The 25868-nt window shown below is 39.5% G+C and overlaps 2 protein-coding genes across 2 annotated transcripts in view; both read right to left on the bottom strand.

Annotated features, from left to right (window-relative positions):
- abtb2b (ankyrin repeat and BTB (POZ) domain containing 2b) overlaps window positions 1–4860 on the bottom strand; it is a 56928-nt gene extending 52068 nt beyond the window's left edge. Inside the window, exon 1 of the mRNA XM_061969995.2 lies at window positions 3359–4860. Within this exon, the coding sequence (XP_061825979.1) occupies window positions 3359–4250 (892 nt within the window). The 5' untranslated portion in view covers window positions 4251–4860. The remainder of the gene's footprint in view (window positions 1–3358) is intronic.
- A 5539-nt stretch (window positions 4861–10399) lies between these two features.
- Window positions 10400–25868, bottom strand: part of b4galnt4a (beta-1,4-N-acetyl-galactosaminyl transferase 4a) — a 397542-nt gene continuing 382073 nt past the window's right edge. The window contains exons 15-20 of the mRNA XM_061970004.1: window positions 24883–25262; window positions 24651–24804; window positions 24504–24576; window positions 20308–20461; window positions 19977–20103; window positions 10400–15139 (exon numbers count right to left, since the gene is read on the bottom strand). Of these exons, the coding sequence (XP_061825988.1) occupies window positions 15025–15139; window positions 19977–20103; window positions 20308–20461; window positions 24504–24576; window positions 24651–24804; window positions 24883–25262 (1003 nt within the window). The 3' untranslated portion in view covers window positions 10400–15024. The remainder of the gene's footprint in view (window positions 15140–19976; window positions 20104–20307; window positions 20462–24503; window positions 24577–24650; window positions 24805–24882; window positions 25263–25868) is intronic.

Here is a 25868-nt window from a genome sequence, read left to right as displayed (position 1 = left end):
AAGCTAAAGGCTACTAAAGGCTACTAAACGCTACTAAAGACAGATAATGACAGCTAAAGAAACTAAAGTCTATTAACACTGCTAAAGACTGCTAAAAAGACTAAAGAAGAAAAAAGAAGCTGTTTCTTGGTTGGAAAAACTGTTGCAAACTAAAGGAAAATAAAAGGAAAAAGTAACTACGGTCTGGTCTTTTGAGTGAAATCCAGAAGCCACATTCAGCATTGGTACATCCCTTCAAGTGTGGGATAAGCACAGCGAAAAAAGCAAAACACTTGACAGTTGTTGTATGCACACTGTGTCGAGCGGAAATGGCCTATCATAGCAGCACAACGGCTATGAAGGAACATTTGAAAAGAAAACACCCGACAGCGTTCTTGCCATCACCATCAACTAGTCAATCGTCCGCATGAGTATACATTGTCATCATTACACAAAATCATGAATGTGTCATTTGTATCTGCGTTGTAAATTCATAAACTAAAACACTGTTTCGCTCTGAGAGGCGCGTTTGGCATGCCTGTTCAGTGTTTACAAAGACGCGCTCCTCTTTAACGCTAACGTTAATTAGTTGTGCAAATACCTTTTACAACATTAACAGTTACATATACTATGTACAAACCAACAATTAACTTTCACTTTAATCATACTATCATTGTTGTGTTATTAAGCAAAATAAGCAATACTTTTACTTTTGTTGAAATGTTTACGCTGTTACAGAATATTTCGTTTTGCACTTTTTTGTATTGGATGTTTATCTTTATTTTTGCACATTTTAAAGCAAAATAAGCAATACTTTTACTTTAGAAATGCTTATACTATTGCAGAATATTAAGATTTGCACTGGATGTTTACTTTTATATTTGCACATTAAAAAGCAAATAAGCTACTTTTAATTTTGTTAAATGTTAAAAGTTTTAAATGTTTACATTGTTACAGAATATTTTGTCATGTTGTTGTCAATGTTGACTGAGTGGCCATACTTTTTTTTTTGTATATAAAAGTCATGCCTTTTGAAAAAACTGGCCAACATTTATTTTTTCATCTTCATTTTAAATAAAAAAAATAATCGGTAAAAGGAAAAATAATCTATAGATTAATCGAAAAAATAATCTATAGATTAACCGATTAATCGAAAAAATAATCTATAGATTAATCGATAGAAAAATAATCGTTAGCTGCAGCCTTAATATATATATATATATATACTTACATACATATACTGTACATACATACCTTATCCTGCACTACCATGAGCTTATGTAACGAAATTTTGTTCTTATCTGTGCTGTAAAGTTCAAATATGAATGACAATAATAAGGAAGTCTAAGTCTACACATATACATACATACATATCCGTACATACATACATACATACATACATACATACATACATACATACATACATACATACATACATACATACATACATATATATATATATATATATATACACAGTATATATATATATATATATATATACATACATACATACACACACACCGGTGTATATATATATATATATATATATATATATATATACACACACACACATTATGTATGGACAGCTGGTGGCCGCACTTTATGAATATCACTGTCTCTCCTGACTTAATGATGTACAGTACTTACTTTTCCTCTTCTAAGCTATTTACTCCCTGCTTTAACATAGTTCCAGTTAGCCTTCTGTTGAAACGTACAAAGCATCTATTTGTTTCTATTTTCACTATTTCACATTCAAGCTAGCTTAGCGCCGCGGTTAGCATGTTCTCATCTCCTTTTCCTTACTCCGTGTGTGTGCGCACTCGATCTGCATCTTAGAACCATCACTATTACTTTATTTCACACACGTAAATAATCAATATTTGGACGTTTGTCCATCAATTCATCATCGTCCATGTTCCAATCTTGATGAATCGGAGAATCGATCATTTTCTCCACCTGTCGTGACTAGGATGGCGGAAGCTGGAGCCGCACCAAGAACACTTAAACCCTTAATTTTCTGGACAGCCGCTCTACCATCCAATATGGAATAAGGCCAAATTTGGGCACCCCGACTCTACATTGGCCATAGGTGGTATAGGCAGGTAACAGATTCCAGCTCACGCACTTGAGCGACAGTACGCTAAGTAAACCTCACTTCCCGACGTCTTAAGAGCTGAGCTAGACAATGAGTTGACAGCCGGTGGTGTCAGGTCATTGGCTAGCACTGCTCGAATAAGTCAATCGGTGGAGATTTGTGCACCCTGATTGGGGCTGACTGACTCGCAACCAGTCGAGTGTGTACCCCACCTCTCTCCCAATGTCAGCTGGGATAGGCTCCAGCTCACCTGCGACCCTAATTTGGACAAGTGGCATAGAGCAGTGTTTTTCAACCTTTTTTGAGGCAATGCCCATTTTTTTCATTGAAAAATCCGGAGGCACACCACCAGCAGAAAACGTTAAAAAAATTAAACTCTACCAGGTCGTCGTGCCTTATTTTGAGTTTGTTGGTGTTTTCCTGTGTGTAGTGCTTAAGTTCTTGTCTTGCGCTGTTATTTTGGTGGCCCTTCCTGTTGTGTTGGTGTTTTCCTGTCTTCCTTTGTGCGCCATTCCGCGCACCTGCTTTGTGTTAGCAAGCAAGTCTATTTACGTTGTTGCTATCCTTCCTTGTGTGGACATTGTTGATTGTCATGTCATGTATGGACGTACTTTGTGGACGCCGTAAGTTTTTGCTGTGGTCCAGCATTCTGTTTCTGTTTACTTTGTAGCCAGTTCAGTTTTACTTTTGTTTTGCATAGTCATTGCCTTTTCCTTTCCCTTTTGTTCATTTTTTGGTTTAAGCATTACATACCTTTTTACCTGCACGCTGCCTCCCGCTGTGGTCTGCATATTGGGATCACAACAAACCATCCTCGTCTCACCCGACACATTCCGACTTTTACAGAGCAATGAACTACCTGCTGCCACCCACTGACATGGAGTATTACGTGGTTACCCTGCCGAGTTTTACACAGCACAGACACTAAGCAACGGCACATTATTTGCAGATTATAATTATTGGTTTGCAAAAAATATTTTTTGGACCAATTAGGTGAAGTTGCATAGGTTGATTGGCAACACTAAATTGGCCCTAGTTTGTGAATGTGAGTGTGAATATTGTCTGTCTATCTGTGTTGGCCCTGCGATGAGGTAGCGACTTGTCCAGGGTGTACGCCGCCTTCCGCCCGATTGTAGCTGAGATAGGCTCCAGCGCCCCCGTGACCCCGAAGGGAATAAGCGGTAGAAAATGGATGGATGGAGGTGAAGTTGCATCATTTCCCATGGCACACCGGACAACACCGTGGTTGAAAAACACTGGCATAGAGAATGGATGGAAACTTACCGCTGGCGTTCTTCCCACAGATCAGGTGTTCGTACTGCTGCAGGACTCCCCACAGCTCGGCGTCATTGTTGACAACTCCTTCCAAGGCCTCGCCGCTCACTGGCGCCCAAGTCGATCCCCCATCTGGCCCCGGGTGGCCCCGTTCAGACATGAGCACTCGGGCTCCGATCTCTTCCACCAGAGCTTCCATGCAGGCCGTCAGGCAAATGGCGGCGTACTCGTGGATGCGCACGGATACGCGAGTGTCCACCATCCATCTGAAGAAACGTCCCACGGAGAAGGTCAGACCGCAGCGGGCCGACTTGCCCTTCCTCAGCATCTCCCCAGCACTCATGCTGTACATGGAGATGGCTTTGACCGAGGCGGACACGCAATAGTCCGCCAGGGACCAGCTGAGCACCAGCCTCATGGCGCTCTGCACCTGGAAGCGAGTACAGCGGCAGTGCATGACGCTCAGACGCTGGGCCTCCCTGGAGATGCGGATGAGAGCCTTGCGGAGGAGCGCCGACAGCCGCCTCACGGCTTCCGTAGTGAACACAGGTGCTTGGACGCCCTTCGTGGCGCCGCCCTCGGCCACCTGCCAGAGTATCTTGGCCACGTCCTCCTCGGTCCAGGGGAACTCTTCCAGGTCGGGCAGGCGAGGACACTTGGAGAAGATGTCCTCCGGGTCCTCGGGCAGGACGGTGTTGACCGTGTCCCAGCTGTTGTTCCTGCTGTTCATAGAGCCCGAGTAGTACCACCAGGTGCCCCGGTGAGGGGTCGTCATGGCGGCCTGGGAGTTGGACTTTGAGGAGGACAGGCTGAGGGACTTGCAGGAGTCTCCCGCGCCATAGCCAGAGTCCAAAGTCAGGTCCTCCAAGGTTTTCATGTGGACATTACTTACACCCGCCATCTTTAAAACCTGTTATCTGACTTTTTTACAGATGCACGTTGTACGAAAGGACTTTTTTTTTTTTTTTTTTTTTTTTTTTTTACCTGCAAGTCAAGGAGTCTCCACCGAGCAGGATGGACTGGTTTCAGCGCGCAACATTTGTCGACAAAAGTTTTTCAAAGTGTGTTGCGAGACAAAATTAGAACAAAAGTCGTGTCATTGCGTCCATTTCTGGAGGTTTTAAAGTCCCCACTCACCTTCGGATTTAAAACGTTCTCCGGCGAGTTTATCCACGCCGGACGACACTTTCTGGATTGTTAAAAAAAAAAATAACCGCGTCGCCCGTACACAAAAAAAAAAAAAAAACACAATTGTCTTCTTTGTCGGACGAGTGTGTGGAAAAAGTCAGGTTATTTCACGTCTGCTCCTCTCTGTCGGAGTGAGGGAGAGACTCAAGCAGCGCTCGCGTTAGCGAGTGGGAGGGACTACAACACGGAAGTAAGGAAAAGACCAATCAGAGCACAGCCGGCTATGGTGGAAGCCAATCAGAGCCCACTACAGTCTTTTACCACTTCTCCCATAAAGTGCTTATCTTTTGCAGGACCTTCATGTGTCCTGTTAACATTTGCCCAAAATAACTCATATAACGTTCAGATGTTAACAGTTTAATGTCGCAATAAATAAGACTGTGACTGACATGCTCATCAGTTTATTTAGTCATGTTTACTGAGAGGGAGTTGAATAGTCTGCTATCCCTGACCTTTGGATATTTGAGTACATTCATGGGGTTTAAATACTATTAAAATCAATTTTTAATGATGCAAGTGATTCTTTGAGGCTTTGGAGTTTATTGACATATTGAATATTGTCAACAAAAATATTAGATTTCAGGAGTTCAATTCAGTAAAATCTATAGAATATAATTACTCAAATTAATCCAATATTCAAAGATATTCTAATTGATTGAGATGCACTTATATATATATATATATATATAAAAAAAAAAAGTAAAGATATATATATATATATATATATATATATATATATATATATATATATATATATATATAGCCATCCATCCATTTTCTACCGCTTATTCCCTTTGGGGTCGCGGGGCGCGCTGGAGTCTATCTCAGCTACAATCGGGCGGAAGGCGGGATATATATATATATATATATATATATATATATATATATATATATATATATATATATATATATATATATATGTATATGTATATATTAGGGATGTCCAATAATGGCTTTTTGCCGATATCAGATATTCCGATATTGTCCAACTCTTTTAATTACCGATACCGATATCAACATATACCGATATCAACCGATACCGATATATGCAGTTGTGGAATTAACACATTATTATGCCTAATTTGGACAACCAGGTATGGTGAATATAAGGTCCTTTTAAAAAAAAAAAAAAATAAATAAAAATAAGATAAATAAATTAAAAACATTTTCTTGAATAAAAAAGAAAGTAAAACAATATAAAAACAGTTACATAGAAACTATTAATTAATGAAAATGAGTAAAATTAACTGTTAAAGGTTAGTACTATTAGTCGACCAGCAGCACGCACAATCATGTGTGCTTACGGACTGTATCCCTTGCAGACTGTATTGATATATATTGATATATAATGTAGGAACCAGAATATTAATAACAGAAAGAAACAACCCTTTTGTGTGAATGAGTGGGGGAGGGAGGTTTTTTGGGTTGGTGCACTAATTGTAAGTGTATCTTGTGTTTTTTATGTTGATTTAATAAAAAAAAATAAAAAAAAATAAAAAAAAATTATAATAATACCGATAATTAAAAAAAACGATACCGATCATTTCTGATATTACATTTTAAAGCATTTATCGGCCGATAAATTTGGCAAGCCGATATTATCGGACATCTCTAATATATATACATATGTATATATATATATATATATATATATATATATATATATATATATATATATATATATATATATATATATATATATATATATATATATATATACATATATATATATATATATATTAAGAACTTGCACACAAAGCAACACTGGAGATGACTATGATGTGCGCATTTTCCGCGTATGCGTACTAGGTCGCGTTGCGCCGGCGGACAGAGGGGGGGAGGGGGTCTTAAACGACCATTGTGTGTGTGTGTGTGTGTGTGTGGACAAGGATAAGGTTTAGTGTAGATTAGGATTAGGTTTAGTGTAGACAGGGCCTCAGGCCCTGTCTACACTAAGCCGGCTAAGGTTATCCAGGGTAAATCCCACCTAACCTTATCCGTGTCCACACACAACAATGCCACCGTTGAAGACCCCCTTGCCCCTCCATTCGCCAGCGCAACGCGACCGAGTACGCATGCGCGGAAAAAAAGGAGCGTCCATCTGCTCCAAGCTCTCCAGTAGATGACTTTACTTCACTGTGAAGTTATTTAAAATAACTATATTGTAAATAGTTTGCTGTGCATTTTACATTTGTTTGCTGTGTTTTGTGTGCAAGTTTTTAAATTAAGATGTATCACCTTTGAACAATATTCAGTGTTGTGGTATTTAAATGAACTAGAATCCAGTGTGTCTATTGTAGTGAATCACCTGAGACATCATAAATTAATCAGATATTTAATCGACATAAGAAAGTAGACAATGCGATAAACTGTTTGGGACAAGAGAGGATGGTTCCATCTTTCAACTGCGCGCTAATGGCGGAGTTAGCGAAGATGCGGGCATCATGCACGCTGCCTGGCCGTTTCACAGTCACATCCATAAAGCAATATTTGTAGTCACACAATGCCTATCACGATCACATCCACGGAAGGAAGGGACCAAGTTTTCCGGTAAGTAGAATCCCAGCTGACTGTTTGAAAGTTCTCTTGCCGTCTGAGATGTGTAGTATCTTAAATAGCTGCAGTCACCCGTTGCCTTCTCTTAAGGTAATCATCTGTGATTTCCAAAGCGTCTGTACATGTAGAAGAAGGAGAAACACGGGCATGTCTGCATGATCCGCCTCCATCTTTGTTATGAAACTGGCTTTTGCGCGTTCTTTCTGATGTCACTTCCTGTTTGGGGCGTGGACTTTCTGACGTCACTTCCTCTCCGAATTCACTTTGTAAACAATGAGTCCATAAAAGCTAAGTGCCGGAGATTCAAGAATTACACGGCTGACTTAGCCGTGTAAACATTTGTCCGAGAGGGACCTTAAACGCTGGTTTAGTGTGGCTGAAACGGGGCTTAGGCTAAATAATTATTCGTTTAAAGGAGTTAAACGACTTAGTGTAGACATGGCCTTAGGCTGCATGGGGCAGTCCGGGGTAGAAATGCTTATGTACAGTATGTAAAAGTCAAATGCAATTGTGTGAAGTCATGAGGTGATTTATATGCTTTAATTACACAGCAATGAAAATGAATTGAACGACCTTGGAATTTAAAAATAATCCTTTTACATGCAGTCTGTGTATTCCACAATGAAAATGTGATCATACAAGTTGAAAAAGGATGAGTTGAGAGTAGAGATGTTAAATGCTTTAAAATGTAATATCGGAAATTATCGGTGTCGTTTTTTTATTATCGGTATCATTTTTTTAATTTTTTTATTTAATTTAATTTAATTTAATTTTTTAATTAAAAAAAAACAAGATACACTTACAATTAGTGCACCAACCCAAAAAAACTCCCTCCCCCATTCACACTCATTCACACAAAAGGGTTGTTTCTTTCTGTTATTAATATTCTGGTTCCTACATTATATATCAATATATATCAATACAGTCTGCAAGGGATACAGTCCGTAAGCACACATGATTGTGCGTGCTGCTGGTCCACTAATAGTACTAACCTTTAACAGTTAATTTTACTCATTTTCATTAATTACTAGTTTCTATGTAACTGTATTTATAGTATTTTACGTTCTTATTTATTCATGAAAATGTTTTTAATTTATTTATCTTATTTTATTTTATCAATTTTTTTTAACCATACCTGGTTGTCCAAATTAGGCATAATAATGTGTTAATTCCACGACTGTTTATATCGGTATCGGTTGATATCGGTATCGGTTGATATTGGTATCGGTAATTAAAGAGTTGGACAATATCGGAATATCGGCAAAAAGCCACTATCGGACATCCCTAGTTGAGAGTGTTATTCTTGCAGTAAAAAAAAAAAAGAAAAAAGTTTTAACAAAGTCTGAATGTGTCCAACACTGACTTGCAAGCAGGGAGTGTCTCCACATGGACTATTTCCAACAACATCAGCGAGCTTTCTCTGATTCAAACGCTCAAGTGATGACAATGGCTGTCTTGTGTCAGGGTGCATCATGGGAAATTTAGGCTCTTAGTCGGTCCAAGTCCCTGATGAGATCAGAGGTCAGGTCAAGGGCAGGTTAACACTTGCTTCGTCAAACTGGGGTGAGGACATCGATTACGTCACATAAAAAAGACCCCCAGTAAGAGTGTTGGGGGAGGGTCAAGACGTGATCTTATCTAAAATGTAAAAAGTCGACATTTTTACACCGGATGTCCTTCCTGGCTCAGCCCCGGTGATTTATCCAGGCTTGCACAATTCCCCTGACGGGATTCAACCTGCAGTCTGCACACATGGCAGCAAAATACCCAACATAAATCTCATAAATTGACAAAAATAGCATGAACAGTTTAAGGTATTTTTTTTAATATCATTACTCACCTCTCAACATCAGCATGTTTATTTCCAAAATAATATTTTTGAAACTAACCCACACAAAACCCCCAGACTAAAGTCACATTTCTAGGCGACTTTTTAAAAAGAGGAACTTAGTCAACATCGAACCTTTTCATTGCGCCACCAAGTGACGTCATCACCGTTGCTTTTGGTTTCTAAGGAGACGCAGCTTTTGGTTACTTTTACGTCAAACATTAGGACAAATAAACCTTTTTTTATTTGGATGATTTAACAAGACTCCCCCGGCTTGTTGTGCAAAATGACTTGAAGAAGAATGTTGTGTCAGAATATGTGAATGGCGTCCTCATGTGGTCAGACGTGGAACTCACTTTCTTTTTTGTCCTTGATGGGGTGTCAAAACGTTTTCCACCAAGGGCTGCATACTGAAAGTCAAAGTTTGTAAAAAAAAAAAAGTTAAAAACAGATATTATAAATATTTTAAGACTAAACTTTGTGTCAGCTGTGTGATTAAGTATATTATTATTAATAGCTAGAATATTGAGTTTGTTCTCATTACATTCCGATTGTTTTGCTCTTTTTCTTACACTTTACTGTTGTTTTCCCCCTGCAAAATAAATTAATGATAATAACCTAGTGTGTCAAAAATTCTGTTTGTACGAAAATATTAATGTTCATTTACACATTTAACACTACTTCACATTGTTGTTGTAATTGTTCCAAGTTAAATAATTTGTAGGTTAGTATTATTCTTATTTTTAATGGTTGGTTTAAGTTTATTTAGAACATGTAGGCAGTTTAAATATTTTTCATTTCTCATTAAAACATGGCCGAAAAGGAGTGGGAAGAAGCAAAATGTATTAAACCCCACCCACTTTGCACCTCATAGCAATTACTAACAGTTTTCAATTTGTATGACAATTGACTTAAACAATTTCTAAATACAACAGCTGTCCTCATTAATAGTTAAGTCAGTAATGAATCACTCGGTGAATATCTAATTTTCAATAAGTATCATAATTCCTCTTCCTTGTACTTTGAATAGCATCATATTAGTACGATGTTTGACTCCTTTGCTTATCCATTCCATAATTTAATTCCACATACTGATATTGTAAGGTTTTAAGTGTTGTACGTGCATAAAGATATTTTAAATTAGATTTTTCTCTAAGGTTATATTCCTTCTCTTTTATTGAGAATAATTGTTGCACGTTCTTTCAATTTTATTTCGACAGCTTGTAATATTTTAGATCAGGGAATTTTTCCCTCACCAAATGAAAAGTCAAAGTATACAGGGGTCATTTTGATATTTTGTATTTTAAAAAAAAAGAAGCTAAAAACTGAAATTATATATATATGAAGACAACACTTTTTGTCAGCTTTAAGTTATAGGTGACTTAGTATTTTAATAATAATTATTTTAAAAAATTCAGCTTTTTCACATTGCATTCCAATTTTTGCCCTTTTTTTTTCTATATTTTCATTTTTTTCCAACAATATGCTGCGGGCCAACAACATTTGGACCGCCCTTTGGACACCCTTCAATAGAACGATAGACAATAAATAAATAAAACACAGAAATGTATCTGGGCTTAAGCATCAACTTTTATATGCAAAAAACAAAGAAATGAAAGTACATTCTTATAAACTTTTCTCTACAAAAACAATTTCACAGAAATTACCTTGGAATGTATATTCCTATTCACCATCATTCTCAAACTCCTTAAATATATATTTATATATCTAGTCTAGTTTATAGTTCACTGTGTTCTTCAAATAGTCCCTTATGACTGTCAAATGTCAGCTGAGGCCTGGCTGAACTGCAGTCTCCATGACAGTCTGGTCCTGCTCAGTAGTCACCTTTTAGTTCCCAAACCTTCCAAAGTTAACCTGCCGCTCTTCTTTGCTTTGAATGTAAAACCACAAGCTTGTTTTCCCAATAATATAACACCATCTGCAGCCCACCCCTGATGAAGGCACACACGTGAGAAATGCTCTCACTTCTGTTTAAAATTCATGTAATATGCGGATAAATAAACCTCTTGCAATTCCGTATATACAATATTTGCAACACAAATATGCTCCAAATAATTCATCAGCCCTCTTAGGAGGGAATGTGGAGGCGGGTCTACTAGGAGGTGTAAAACTGTTCACAAACGAGTGTTTTAGTAATCAAAACACAACAGTTAGTGCAGCCATACAAAGAAAGTAAGAAACAGTTATTGGTAAAGAGCAAAAACTCCTGTTCCAAAACAGCAGGCATAGAAATATATTGGAGCGAAACAATTTGCAAATGTCAATCTGTGTCCTTGTTATTTGTGTGTCCGTATTTAGATTTGTGCGTGTGTAAAAACAATCTGTTTGCCCTTGTTCTCATTTGTGTGTCTGTGTTAAGATTTGTGAGTGGTGGGTGATACTGATAGTTGATACCAGACTGATACTTTTTACTTGACATGTCAGGATCATTGAATAAATGTATCACTGATATAAAACAAAGTAACAAAATATGCATAGACATGTTATGTAAAGAATCATCATAACAAAGTTTATGGTTTGTGAAACTTTTCTTCTATTAATAAAAATGGAATAAAGTCACATTCAACCCCCTCCACCACCACCACATCGACACCAAACTAAGGCTACGCTGGCTGAGTTTACATGCGTCAATGTTGTCAGTAGAAGTAGCACAGATAAGATAAACAATGCCTTTGTTAAATGTGCAGCCCCCGAATGTAGGCCACTTAACATCCGCGAAGACCTAGTGCTGAAAGATGTCCTTCATGTCACCACAGCCGATCTGTCGTACCATGGAGAGGCACAGTTACAGGAAGGATAAACCAACTGTACTACACAAACAACAGCATCAAGTTGCAACTACTGGCTGATGGTGAATTTATTTTGCTTACTGGAGAAAATTGGACATCTGTAAGTACTCACGAAGAGCTTTGAACCAAAAGAGATCAGCATTGTCATCTGAAGAGGTAAATAAGACTGTTTGCTTAAACAAATGGTTAAACTAAAGAAAAGTAAATGCCGATTTAAATGGTCCACTATGTTGTTTATGAGTGCGTTTACTACATGATCATTTTATTATTGCAAATATTTTCAAAATGCACTAAGTTCCTACTATACTAAGTGTCACCAAGTTTTGAGCAAATCAATGACTTGCAGTTCAGTAAATAATTTGAAAAATGTTCCTCTATGACATTCTGACTACAAAATTGCACTTGTATCCAAATATTGGGGTATTTTCTTAAGCAAATGTAATCAATGCACATGGAAATAATAACCTGTGATTAATCATAATAAATAATAGTACAAGAGTTTGATTAATCTGATTGAAAAATAATCACTTGACAGCCCTAATGTGTGTGTGTGTGTGTGTGTGTGTGTGTGTGTGTGTGTGTGTGTGTTTAGGAGATTGTCTGGAACCCGAAGTGCCCATACTCTCTTTATACGTGAATCTAGGCTGGTTTGTTCCGGGATGCATTTCCAGCAGTGTATAACTGGGAAATGTGACTGATGTGATTGGTCAGGTTATTATGGATAGAATACAATATATACAAACCCCGTTTATATATGAGTTGGGAAATTGTGTTAGATGTAAATATAAACGGAATACAATGATTTGCAAATCCTTTTCAACCCATACTCAATTGAATGCACTACAAAGACAAGATATTTGATGTTCAAACTTTTTTTTTTGCAAATAATAATTAACTTAGAATTTCATGGCTGCAACACGTGCCAAAGTAGTTGGGAAAGGGCATGTTCACCACTGTGTTACATGGCCTTTCTTAAGTTGTTCAACAGTCCGGGGGTCTCCGATGTGCTATTTTAGGCTTCATAATGCACCACACATTTTCAATGGGAGACAGGTCTGGACTACAGGCAGGCCGGTCTAGTACCCGCACTCTTTTACTATGAAGCCACGTTGATGTAACACGTGGCTTGTCATTGCTGAAATACGCAGGGGCGTCCATGGTAACGTTGCTAGGATGGCAACATATGTTGCTCCAAAACCTGTATGTACCATTCAGCATTAATGGTGCCTTCACAGATGTGTAAGTTACCCATGTCTTGGGCACTATTACACCCCCATACCATCACAGATGCTGGCTTTTCAACTTTAATTTTTTATAACAATCTGGATGGTTCTTTCCCTCTTTGGTCCAGAGGACACAACGTCCACAGTTTCCAAAAACAATTTGAAATGTGGACTCGTCAGACCACAGAACACTTTTCCACTTTGTATCAGTCCATCTTAGATGAGCTCAGGCCCAGCGAAGCCGACGGCGTTTCTGGGTGTTGTTGATAAACGGTTTTTGCCTTGCATAGGAGAGTTTTAACTTGCACTTACAGATGTAGCGACCATTTGTAGTTACTGACAGTGAGTTTCTGAAGTGTTCCTGAGCCCATGTGGTGATATCCTTTACACACTGATGTCGCTTGTTGATGCAGTACAGCCTGAGGGATCGAAGGTCACGGGCTTAGCTGCTTACGTGCAGTGATTTCTCCAGATTCTCTGAACCCTTTGATGATATTACGGACCGTAGATGGTGAAATCCCTAAATTCCTTGCAATAGCTGGTTGAGAAAGGTTTTTCTTAAACTGTTCAACAATTTGCTCACACATTTGTTGACAAAGTGGTGACTCGCCCCATCCTTGTTTGTGAATGACTGAGCATTTCATGGAATCTACTTTTATACCCAATCATGTCACCCACCTGTTCCCAATTTGCCTGCTCACCTGTGGGATGTTCCAAATAAGTGTTTGATGAGCATTCCTCAACTTTATCAGTATTTATTGCCACCTTTCCCAACTTCTTTGTCACACGTTGCTGGCATCAAATTCTAAAGTTAATGATTATTTGCTAAAAAAATAATGTTTATCAGTTTGAACATCAAATATGTTGTCTTTGTAGCATATTCAACTGAATATGGGTTGAAATTATTTGCAAATCATTGTATTCCGTTTATATTTACATCCAACACAATTTCCCAACTCATATGGAAACGGGGTTTGTAACTTGTAGAAATGCATGTTGTCTGTCTATCTGTGTTGGGCCTGCTATGAGGTGGCGACTTGTCCAGGGTGTACTCCGGCTTCCGCCCGAATGCAGCCGAGAAAGGCTGCAGCAACCCCCGCAACCCAGAAAGGGACAAGAGGTAGAAAATGGATGGATGGTCTCAATTTAAAACAATGTTGTTTTTTTGTTATTATTTATAATTATTTAATGATCATGACATTTTTAAGTAAAAAGTCTCAGTCTGGTATGGACTATCAGCATCACCCACCATTCAAATTTGATTTGAGGGAGAGGAACCACAGATGTGTGTTTCGCACACAATCTAAACAGTCACACACATTAGAACACACACACACACATGGCTCTGATTACACAAATTGAGACACGCATTTGCAAATTGTTTTGCTACAATAACATTTCCACTTCAGAGAAAGCTCCACGTGTACAAAACCGCCGAAGAGAGGATGACTAAAAGAGTGAGAGCAAAGAAGTCTTATGTATGCAGGGATCATTAACAGAAGTCCTTACAGATTCTACTGACTTATATCTGATGTCTTGATCAGCATACATCATGGTGTTTAGCGCCATGACACACATTGTCATTGTGCGACCACACCACCAAAAAAACTCTGAGGTGCGCATCTCCTCGTTAGAAAAAAGGTGCTTTCTTTCATCTTCGCCTACAGCCGCACGCACACTTATATACATATATATATACACGAGCACATTCAAACACACCAAAACATATTTTGAAAAGATTGCACTAGTAAAAGGGCAGCGGGAAAGAAAGTACTCCGCTTGACCCAGAGATTCGGTGTAAACAGCTCGCTTCCCAAGTTCACGTTGGGACTTTGTTTACCCCAAACGGACGAGTTTACGAGAAGCAGAGGCTTCCCTGAAAATAGGCAGTGAGCGAGCTCTCCCCGCTCCTTCTCTCTCACACACACACACACACACACACACACACACACACACACACACACACACACACACACACACACACACACACACACACACACACACACACACACACACACACACACACACACACACACAGAGTAGATGTGCAGGTACATTTTAGAGTGAGCACTATCCCTTAGGAGCCTTCTTGTTTTGGGCATTCCACATGCCACGTTTGGAGTGGTAGTAGTGGAAGAAGTTTCGCAGGCGTAGTCGCTCCACTTCCAGACCATTTTGCAACACCCTGTAGTGACACAGAGAGAAGAACAAAACAAGACATTTAATCTAAATCCAAATCCACTTTATTTATACAGCCCTATTAACACACAAACCGTTTCCACAGTGCTGCAACTAAAAAACAATTACAACTATTTAAACTAACTAAATATTAAATAATAAAGTGAATATATATATTAAAAAAAAATATAATACTAGTGTATTTTCTGGACTATAAGCCACTTCTTTTTTCGTACGCTTTGGACCCTGCGGTTAATAAAACAGTGCGGCAAATTTATGGATTTTTCTTCGCTAACAGCCATAATGTTTTATATTCAACAAATAGATTTCAACACCGTCAGACATACTGAAAAGGTGTGTTATTGTTTGTGCTATGGCGCCATCTCGTGGATGAGTTTGCCCACTACAGGTGCCGAGGGTTAAAAAAAACAGTACTTCCTGTTTTGTGCCTTGAACCGGAAGTATATCCTGCTTCGTCTACTATTTGTCTACAGCGTTTCAGCTCGAAAAGATTCTTCATTCATCACTCCAAGCAACTTTTTACAATTTAACTAAAACAATTCACACTTACTAAACCGTCCCATGTGTGACGTCTGTAGGAGTATTTTCATGCATATTTGTATGTGCTATCATAACGGAATCAAGCTAGAGTCATTCGCATTAGAAAATATGCTTACACGCCTACAAGTGACTTTGTTAGTATTATATACTTAACTTACAATGGCATTCTTTTTGTATTGTTTTATTTTCATAAATTCATCAAAACGTGGTCTGTTTAGCTGATTGGAGAGCTAGCTTCTGCAGCTAGTGAGTCCATGACAATGACTTCTGTTTGATTTTTTTTGATCAGCTGTTTTACTGCCATGTGACAGGCACAGTTTGGAAACAATTAAGGTATGTAAATAAACATTTACAAAATATTTCGCACTGGTATATGTCTGCGTTTTTTAGTCCAGTGTGGCTAATATATGTAAAAATATTTATTTCTTCTAAAATGTGGTGGGTGTGGCTTAAATACTTGTGCGCTCTATAGCCTGGAAAGTACGGTAATAACAAATCAATAAAATAGAATTAAACAATAAAAGACACGTAGGAACACACGTCTCGAGCTGATTTAAAAGCCAGAAAATAAAAGTGGGGTTTAAGATGTTCAACAGTGGGGGCCATCCTGATATGAGGGCAGAACGTTCCATAGTTAAGGGCCCACAACAAAGAAGGCCCTGTCTCTCCTAGTCTTAAAGGGGAACTGCACTTTTTTTTATTTTTAATTTTGCCTATCCTTCACAATCATTATGAAAGACATGCATTCTAAATATTAAATAAACGTAAAAAAAGTCCTCTTACAGCGGAGTCAATGGGAGATCCACTATTTCGCCCATAAAATCCAATAAAAAAAACACAAAAAAAGCACCAACAATAATCCATTTACATTTCGTGACTTGAATATTAACCAAGTTTTAGTAATATTGTTATCATAAGCGCTAGCACAAACTAGTTATAGCGGCGACTTAATCACTTCCGTGTCTCCCTATGTTTACATCATCGAATGGTCTGCTGCTTCTTTGCTTCCTTGCTCCCTGTAAGATTATCGTAGATCATAAATCATGCATTTCACCTGGACATGAGACGTCTGGGTAGGTAATCCGACAAGTTGGGACACTTTGACAGCCAATTTAGGACCTGGAACTGGCAAAAACGACACGACATGCGCTCGTTCCCCCCCTCACCCTTGTTTCTTTGCAAGGATTATGAGACATTTTTCATCAAAATGGGAATATATGAACATCCCAGCAGTCTGCATCCTAATGACAGCAGACCTTGTACAGTAAGTGATGTTGTATTATGTTTGTTGGCTCTCATAAAGTCTGCAGTGAGCAGAAATGAGTGATAAAGAAAAAAAACGAACAAAAAAAACTTTAGTACGCAGAACTCCGCCAAAGAGGTTATGTTTTTGCCAGGGTTTGTTTGTCTGTTTGATAGCAACATAACTCAAAAAGTTATGGATGGACTTTGATGAAATGTTTAGGCCATGTCCATAAAAAACAATTCCTCTTATCTACTCCGATTATACTTCTCCCGCATGCTTCCTCCTTTTCTCCCCTTTACTGTGTTCCACGCCCCCTCCTTGCAAGGATTGGCAGATTCGTAGTTTATTTTTAGACCGGCCAATAGAAAAGCGCCAGAAAAAAACTACACTCAAAAAGTTTTCATTTCATACTGCCAGACGTCACGGCATTGTTGTGATGATTTAGAAACCGTAATACAATACCGCAAAAAGCTATTCCAAGCATTTTTGTCATTTAAACCCTTTTTGAAGTCAGTTCCGTAATTGCTGAACTTTAATATCTGCTTGTCACCTTGATTTCTGATTGCAAATCATTGTTTCTCAATAGTTTGTTGGCATACAAAATGATAATTATATGGTAAATGGGTTATACTTGTATAGCGCTTTTCTACCTTCAAGGTACTCAAAGCGCTTTAACTGTGCTCTACCAACCGAGCCACACCGCCCCAAGGGGAAATTGTGTAATAATATCATGAGTCAATCATACATTCATATAGTTTGGCAGATTGAGGACAGTTGTAAGTGCAATGTGACACTCCATGAAACTGAGTTTGACAATCCTGGACTATCGTGTTTTGCCTTAGCCAGGAAGTAATCTTTGCCATTAAGTTGAATGTGCCAGTCGTTTCTTTTGTTGAGCCATACAAAGTGTTTTATAATGTAAGTATTGTATTTATTACACAGCAGCTAATATGCATCTTAGTTGTAGTTTTCATTTACCAAATTTGGATGCGTTAAAATCGCCATGTAAAAATGCTACCACATTTTGAAAAGTGGAGCCTTGCTGTACTTTTGGGTGCCTCCTTCTTGCTTGTTGCCATGGAAAATTGTAACATTACCTCGAGGCAGTCCAGATAAGAATGGTCTGAAAGTCCCACAACTATGTTTTAAATATATATATATATATATATATATATAAATTTCAATGAAAAAAACATTATATAGAATTTTTGTTTTTGTTTCTTTAAGTAAAGGCTTTGTGTCATTATTGGCTGATGTCAACATTTTAATTTTTTTCTCAATGTACTTCTTGCTGTTTTCCCAATTTTTGCGCGTGTTTTTTTGGTTGTTTTTGTAATGTGCCTATGGCCAATGACAAACGAGTCATAGGCCACAGACAGCCCCTACTGTAGAAGCTGTTTATGGCCACTATAGTGTTAGTACTGCAGCATTATTGTTCATCCTATGGTCACATATGGGACGCGAGTCACATGGTTGTCTTACGTCAGCACCGGAATTAGTAAAATCATCTGTTTACCTGGCAGGTTTTTCCTGTGCAATAAAGAGGGGATACACGGGGAAGTCCTTCTTGCCACCTTGTTACTTTACTGCCTATGCACAAGTCAATGTTTAGTTTTTTGTGCACAATAAATCAACACAAAATACGTACTTTGGGGCAATGTTCACAGACTCTATTATTTGGCTAGTTAGTTCCCGTCGTAGACGAGCGATGATGGTCGTGGTTGAGGGAAGAGTTGTTTGATGTTGGATGCTAGAAAACGTCCAATTTGTTGCAACAGTCAGCCTTAATGCATTGTTGCAGCTAGATGATTTATGAGCACGTCATACAATGCGCATTTGCGAGACGAGGGATTGTAGGACGCGGCCGCACTCAGGGTGTGTGGGTGCAGTGTCCAGAGCCGCAGGATGAGAGGCAGAGGCGTGCGGGCGTGTTCAGGGGTTAAAATGTTTGCCAGTTGGCAGGTTTGTGGGTAACTCAATGATGGACGCTTTTGACCTCCCTCCCTCCGCAACGACACCTGGAGTCGAACATTTGCTTGCATGCAGGATGGCCCCAGGCCTATGGACACTACATCAACACACCCAAGACGATGGGCATATACACACACACACCCCCACTCCCACCCCCACCCCAACCCTTCACCACCGCTTGATTCCCCATCGGGGTGGTGGACGGCTGGCAGCGCTTCATAGCAGCAGTTGACCTCCAGGGCCCCAATGGAGCCTGTTGCGAGTTGTCGTGATTATATGTAACATGTTTATGTGTGCATGTCATGGAGGATTTTTCCCACTCCAGACTAGGCCCCCTTAAGAGCCCAGTCTAGATTGTATTTTAAACAGTGTTCCTGCTCTGTAACCCTGTACACTGTTTGTTTGTTTAATCTTGAACGGGTTTGTGCTGAAAACATAGTTTTGTTGTACTTGTGCAATGACAATAAAGTCCTATCCTATCCTATCCTATCCTCTCCGGGTGGTGTGTCACTGATGTCGAATTAACAAGTTTTTTTGCAATATTTTCACAATCCACCGGTAGGGTCCCAAAGATCGACTAGTCGATCATGATCATCGTGTTGGCGACACCTGCTTTACTGTATATCTCTTACATTTTTATTGTTTTATTTTTCATCTCTTATTGTTCTGTCCTGTAAGTTTGTCTTAGAGCCTGTTGAAGATAAATTTCTGTTTTGTAATAGACAATAAAGATTAGCTATCTATCTCTGAGTGCTTGACAGATTGTTTTGCAGCCAAGTGCTTGAGTTGGTGCCAAGTCTGCAATGGGAAGTGACGTCCCGTGGGACAAAGGTATCGAAAAAAGGCACCATTTGATTTCACGTGAACTGGTACCCGGTAGCAGTTAAAGTACCAAATTCAGCACCCATCCATAATCCCAATGAATTAGAATATGAATAATCCAGCTCTATATCCACCTATTGCCATTCATTCATTTTTGATTGGTGTTCTGTGAGATTTTCGCTCATGCAAAAGATGTCCTTCAATTGGCTCAATAAAGGTTTGGAAACACTGGTGTGAAAGTTACCTGTCCAGAAGCTCCCAGTCTTCTCCACCCCAGCGGTCTTTGAATTCTTCTGTGTTCATCCCTCCAATTTTATCAAAATCAGATTTGTAAATTCCAAACAGCCCGAATCCATTCACCTCCCAGTAACCTGTGATCAGAGCAATTTCATGTGGTTGCAGTATCAAAAGGAAGCTGCGTTGCTTCCATCAGCATGTTTCTGACACTAATATGAAGCACAAAAATGAAGTCATAAACTGCAGCTCACAGGAAAATGTTGCAACGATTGCAGAATCTGGCGAACACAATCTTAATAAGTGAATGCTATCGCACGCATGTCTGGTTTGTGCGTTACCGTCAGGCTCCAGCGGTGAACTGCCGCAGCCAAGTCTCATGACGATGGGAGCGAAAGCGAGGCGTCCTTCAACACAGTGCTTCCTGATGCTCTCCAAAATGTTGGGGGGGAAATGGATGTGGAGGTCACAAAGGAACACGATACTGTGGCTATCCTGTTGGTCGGAACACAAACAGTCTTGACGCAAATGTATGTGCAAGCATTAAAGAGATGACAGTGGAACAGAGAGATTACCATCAGACTATAATAGAAAATTACACACAGTCATTAACAACAAGTGTTAATATTATATACTTGTATTATATTATAATTTATTAGCATATATAATAAAACATATAATATATAGTAAATTATACCAATTATAAAACTATTATTAATCTATCATTAAATACAAATAATACAAATTAAATGGGTTAAATTAAATGACAGTATTGCATTTTAGCATTTACAGTGACTTTGTGGAATAATTTTAGTCTTATCTGCATTTGTTATGATTATTTTGTGCAAGGTTGCCGCTGTCTTGCAAGTGGGGTGATGGCATGACTCAAATGGCATGCTGGTAAAGGTAATCAAATTACATTTGAAATAATTTATTATAAAACTAATTTGATTAATTTGTATAAAACAATTATTAAAATGATTATATTATACAACTTATGTTAATAATATATGATATGATATATCATACGACTACATAAGATACAATATACTATAATCATTTAATTATTTGTATTTATTATTAAATTAATCAAATTTGATTGAACTTAAATTGTTAGATTAAATGACACTGCCGTATTACGGCAATTTCTATGACTTTGTGGAATAGTTATAAATAAATGATAAATGGGTTATACTTGTATAGCGCTTTTCTACCTTCAAGGTACTCAAAGCGCTTTGACAGTATTACCACATTCACCCATTCACACACACATTCACACACTGATGGCGGGAGCTGCCATGCAAGGCGCTAACCAGCAGCCACCAGGAGCAAGGGGTGAAGTGTCTTGCCCAAGGACACAACGGACGTGACTAGGATGGTAGAAAGTGGGGCTTGAACCCCAGTAACCAGCAACACTCCGATTGCTGGCACGGCCACTCTACCAACTTCGCCACGCCGTCCCCAATTCAATTCATATATTAAGTTGTTTTGATTATTAAAAGCAAAGTTGCTACTGTCATTATTTTTCTCAAGAGTAAGGATGGCGTGAATTAAACGTCACGTCTATATTATGCATTTATTACACGCATGTCGTTGTGTGCTGTGGGTTTGGTTTTTAGATCATTTTAGAAACTTTGTATTTTCTTTTAAGAATGAATTGTGTAAAATTATTAGTACAAATCTGCAAGGAAACGTTACATTTTTGTCATTCATTGACCCTGCCCCAGACCACCAAAAAAACCCTGAAACTTTTACTGGGATTTTATTATAGAAACAAGTCTTGCTTTTCTTTTACTGTGAAACAGAAATTGGTGGAAACAACCTTTTTACCTGTTATTGACTATGGAGATGTGTTGTACATGAATGATACTGCTGGTTGTCTCCACAAGCTGGATAGGGTGTACCACGGGGCACTGAGATTCATCACCAACTGCGCTCCCCTTACTCACCATTGTGTGTTATACTCAATGGTTAACTGGACATCTTTATGTGCTCGATGCCTCAATCATTGGTATGTTTTCATCTACAAAACCATTCTGGGTATCACTCCATCTTATCTGTCTTGTCTTTTAACAAAGAAACAAGGAAGTCACAATCTTCGTTCAATGAATGTTCTGGAATTTGTCGTCCCCAAAGTAAGAACTGAACTGGGCAAGAAAGCATTTAGGTTTTCAGCACCGAAGAATAACCTACAATCGAATCTTCAACTTCAAACCCTTGCTACATTGAATGAGTTTAAAGCTTCTGTGAAAGGACTGCAGTCTACCTTGTCTGTATGCACATGTGTCATGTGAGCAAGTTTTAATGTTGTAAATGTGATGTTTTATGTGTTGTTTACTGTTTTTTAATGTAACCTTGCTGCTGCCCTCTTGGCCAGGTCTCCCTTGGAAAAGAGATCCTTGATCTCAATGGGATTTTTACCTGGTTAAATAAAGGCTAAATAAAAAAATAAGAAAACTCTTCCAAGTGTGCCTAAAGAGGAAAATAATGTCATACTTGGGCATGATTCAGTGCTCTCCCGATTGCCAAACTGGTGTGAATATGCCCTTATAGCTCACTCTTTGATACAAATAAAATACACATTATTTTCTTCTCTTGTGGGAAGGCTTGGAGTGTGTCGAGCTCCAAATGTAATTGAGTAAGAGATGTCCTGATGCTTTCCATACAGTAATCTGAGAGACACAAAACTATAAACAGCAACACCAGCCTGTGTTTTCTTCAGAGCACAGATGTCCAATTCGTTTTTATTGAGGGCCACATCAGAATAATGGCAGCCCCTCAGAGTGCCACATGTAACAGTGAATATATATGAATATAAATGTATAATTGCCTTATAACACAATTTGCAATGGCAACTGTTTTTGACTATTATAATTTGTACAGATTGACACACACACATTCTCTCACCTCAATGGTGTCTACAGGGGCGCCGCTAGGGATTTTGGGCCCCATGAAAAGAATCTTTACAGGGCCCCCAACACAGTGTCATTATTTTTTCTGTATTATAATTTCATCATCATTAGGGGCCTCTCTGGGCCCCCCTCCATCATGGGCCCCTAGAATCCGTCTCCTTTACCCCCCCTTTTCGGCACCCCTGGGTGTCTGCTCCAATCTGCAGGCCTGCTGAATGTCATACCTGGGCACGATTCAGTGCTCTCCCGATTGCCAAACTGGTGTGAATATGCCCTTATAGCTCAGTCTTTGATACAAATAAAATACACATTATTTTCTTCTCTTGTGGGAAGGCTTGGAGTGTGTCAAGCTCCAAATGTAATTGAGTAAGAGATGTCCTGATGCTTTCCATACAGTAATCTGAGAGACACAAAACTATAAACAGCAACACCAGCCTGTGTTTTCTTCAGAGCACAGATGTCCAATTCGTTTTTATTGAGGGCCACATCAGAATAATGGCAGCCCCTCAGAGTGCCACATGTAACAGTGAATATATATGAATATAAATGTATAATTGCCTTATAACACAATTTGCAATGGCAACTGTTTTTGACTATTATAATTTGTACAGATTGACACACACACATTCTCTCACCTCAATGGTGTCTACAGGGGCGCCGCTAGGGATTTTGGGCCCCATGAAAAGAATCTTTACAGGGCCCCCAACACAGTGTCATTATTTTTTCTGTATTATAATTTCATCATCATTAGGGGCCTCTCTGGGCCCCCCTCCATCATGGGCCCCTAGAATCCGTCTCCTTAACCCCCCCTTTTCGGCGCCCCTGGGTGTCTACTCCAATCTGCAGGCCTGCTGAATGTCATACCTGGGCACGATTCAGTGCTCTCCCGATTGCCAAACTGGTGTGAATATGCCCTTATAGCTCAGTCTTTGATACAAATAAAATACACATTATTTTCTTCTCTTGTGGGAAGGCTTGGAGTGTGTCAAGCTCCAAATGTAATTGAGTAAGAGATGTCCTGATGCTTTCCATACAGTAATCTGAGAGACACAAAACTATAAACAGCAACACCAGCCTGTGTTTTCTTCAGAGCACAGGTGTCCAATTCGTTTTTATTGAGGGCCACATCAGAATAATGGCAGCCCCTCAGAGTGCCACATGTAACAGTGAATATGGCGTAGTGGGTAGAGCAACCGTGCCAGAAACCTGAGGGTTGCAGGTTCGCTCCCCGCCTCTTACCATCCAAAAATCGCTGCCGTTGTGTCCTTGGGCGGGACACTTCACCCTTTTCCCCCGGTGCCACTCACACCGGTGAATTGAATGATGAATGATAGGTGGTGGTCGGAGGGGCCGTTGGCGCAAATTGCAGCCACGCTTACGTCAGTCTACCCCAGGGCAGCTGTGGCTATGAAAGTAGCTTACCACCACCAGGTGTGAACGATTGATGGGTTCTACATGTAAAGCGACTTTGGGTACTTAGAAAAGCGCTATATAAATCCCAGTTATTATTATTATTATTATTATATATGAATATAAATGTATAATTGCCTTATAACACAATTTGCAATGGCAACTGTTTTTGACTATTATAATTTGTACAGATTGATGCACACACATTCTCTCACCTCAATGGTGTCTACTCCAATCTGCAGGCCTGCTGAGCGCTCAAAGTTCCCTTCTCTCCTAAGATACTCATATCTAAACAAAACAAATGTTGTTTAGTGAAATGGAACACAACACTGCACGTGTGGCTGCTTTATGTTAACACATACCTTGGCACACTGCTGTCTCTAAGCGCCTGTTCCACATCCATGTCATTGCTGTCGAAGTCAACAATGATGATGCTGAAATTGTCATCCTTGGTCTGATGGTGGAGATTCTCCATGTCCGAAATGAACTGCTGGATCCAGCGAGCTTGGTTCTTCACTGAGAGACAGATTATGATGAAGTGGGTTCTCTTGACACAAGGAGAAAAGTGAACATATTGCGACAAACTGTTCTGACCTGGTACCACAAAGTGCACCATCACGTCTTTTCTCCACTGCAGCATGACTGGCTGGCAGAGCAGAGGTTTAGCATAGGCTGTGCTCCAGGGCGTGGCTGCGGGCCGCGAGGGAGGTCTGGTCGAGGGCGGGTGAGACGAGGAGCTAAGGTTGGACGTAGCAGGAACAGGTTCGGAGGCCGGCGCGGAGGCCGCAGCAGTCTCAGAGTTCTCCAGGCTTTCGTCTACCTGCCTCCCCCGGTGGAGCAGCAGGTAAACGTATTCAGACAAACGCACTACACTGCGGCCTCTCTCCATCAGCTCCAGTTCCACCAGATAGCGGTTGCCTCTGGCAGAATCACGCCGCTTCTCGACGTTGATGATTCGCAACAACGTATAAATCCTGAGGTACACACAAAGGCAGATGCAAAAAGTTTTGTATGCAATTAACAACAATATTTTTATTTAAAGGGGAACATTATCACCAGACCTATGTAAGCGTCAATATATACCTTGATGTTGCAGAAAAAAGACCATATATTTTTTTAACCGATTTCCGAACTCTAAATGGGTGAATTTTGGCGAATTAAACGCCTTTCTATTATTCGCTCTCGGAGCGATGACGTCACGTTGTGACGTCACATCGGGAAGCAATCCGCCATTTTCTCAAACACAGAGTCAAATCAGCTCTGTTATTTTCCGTTTTTTCGACTGTTTTCCGTACCTTGGAGACATCATGCCTCGTCGGTGTGTTGTCGGAGGGTGTAACAACACGAACAGGGACGGATTCAAGTTGCACCAGTGGCCCAAAGATGCAAAAGTGGCAAGAAATTGGACGTTTGTTCCGCACACTTTACCGACGAAAGCTATGCTACGACAGAGATGGCAAGAATGTGTGGATATCCTGCGACACTCAAAGCAGATGCATTTCCAACGATAAAGTCAAAGAAATCTGCCGCCAGACCCCATTGAATCTGCCGGAGTGTGTGAGCAATTCAGGGACAAAGGT

This window comes from Nerophis lumbriciformis, linkage group LG10, assembly GCF_033978685.3.
Source record: "Nerophis lumbriciformis linkage group LG10, RoL_Nlum_v2.1, whole genome shotgun sequence".
NCBI lineage: Eukaryota > Metazoa > Chordata > Actinopteri > Syngnathiformes > Syngnathidae > Nerophis > Nerophis lumbriciformis.
Note: the sequence above shows the minus strand (reverse complement) of the source record. Positions and strands in the feature narration are given on the sequence as shown.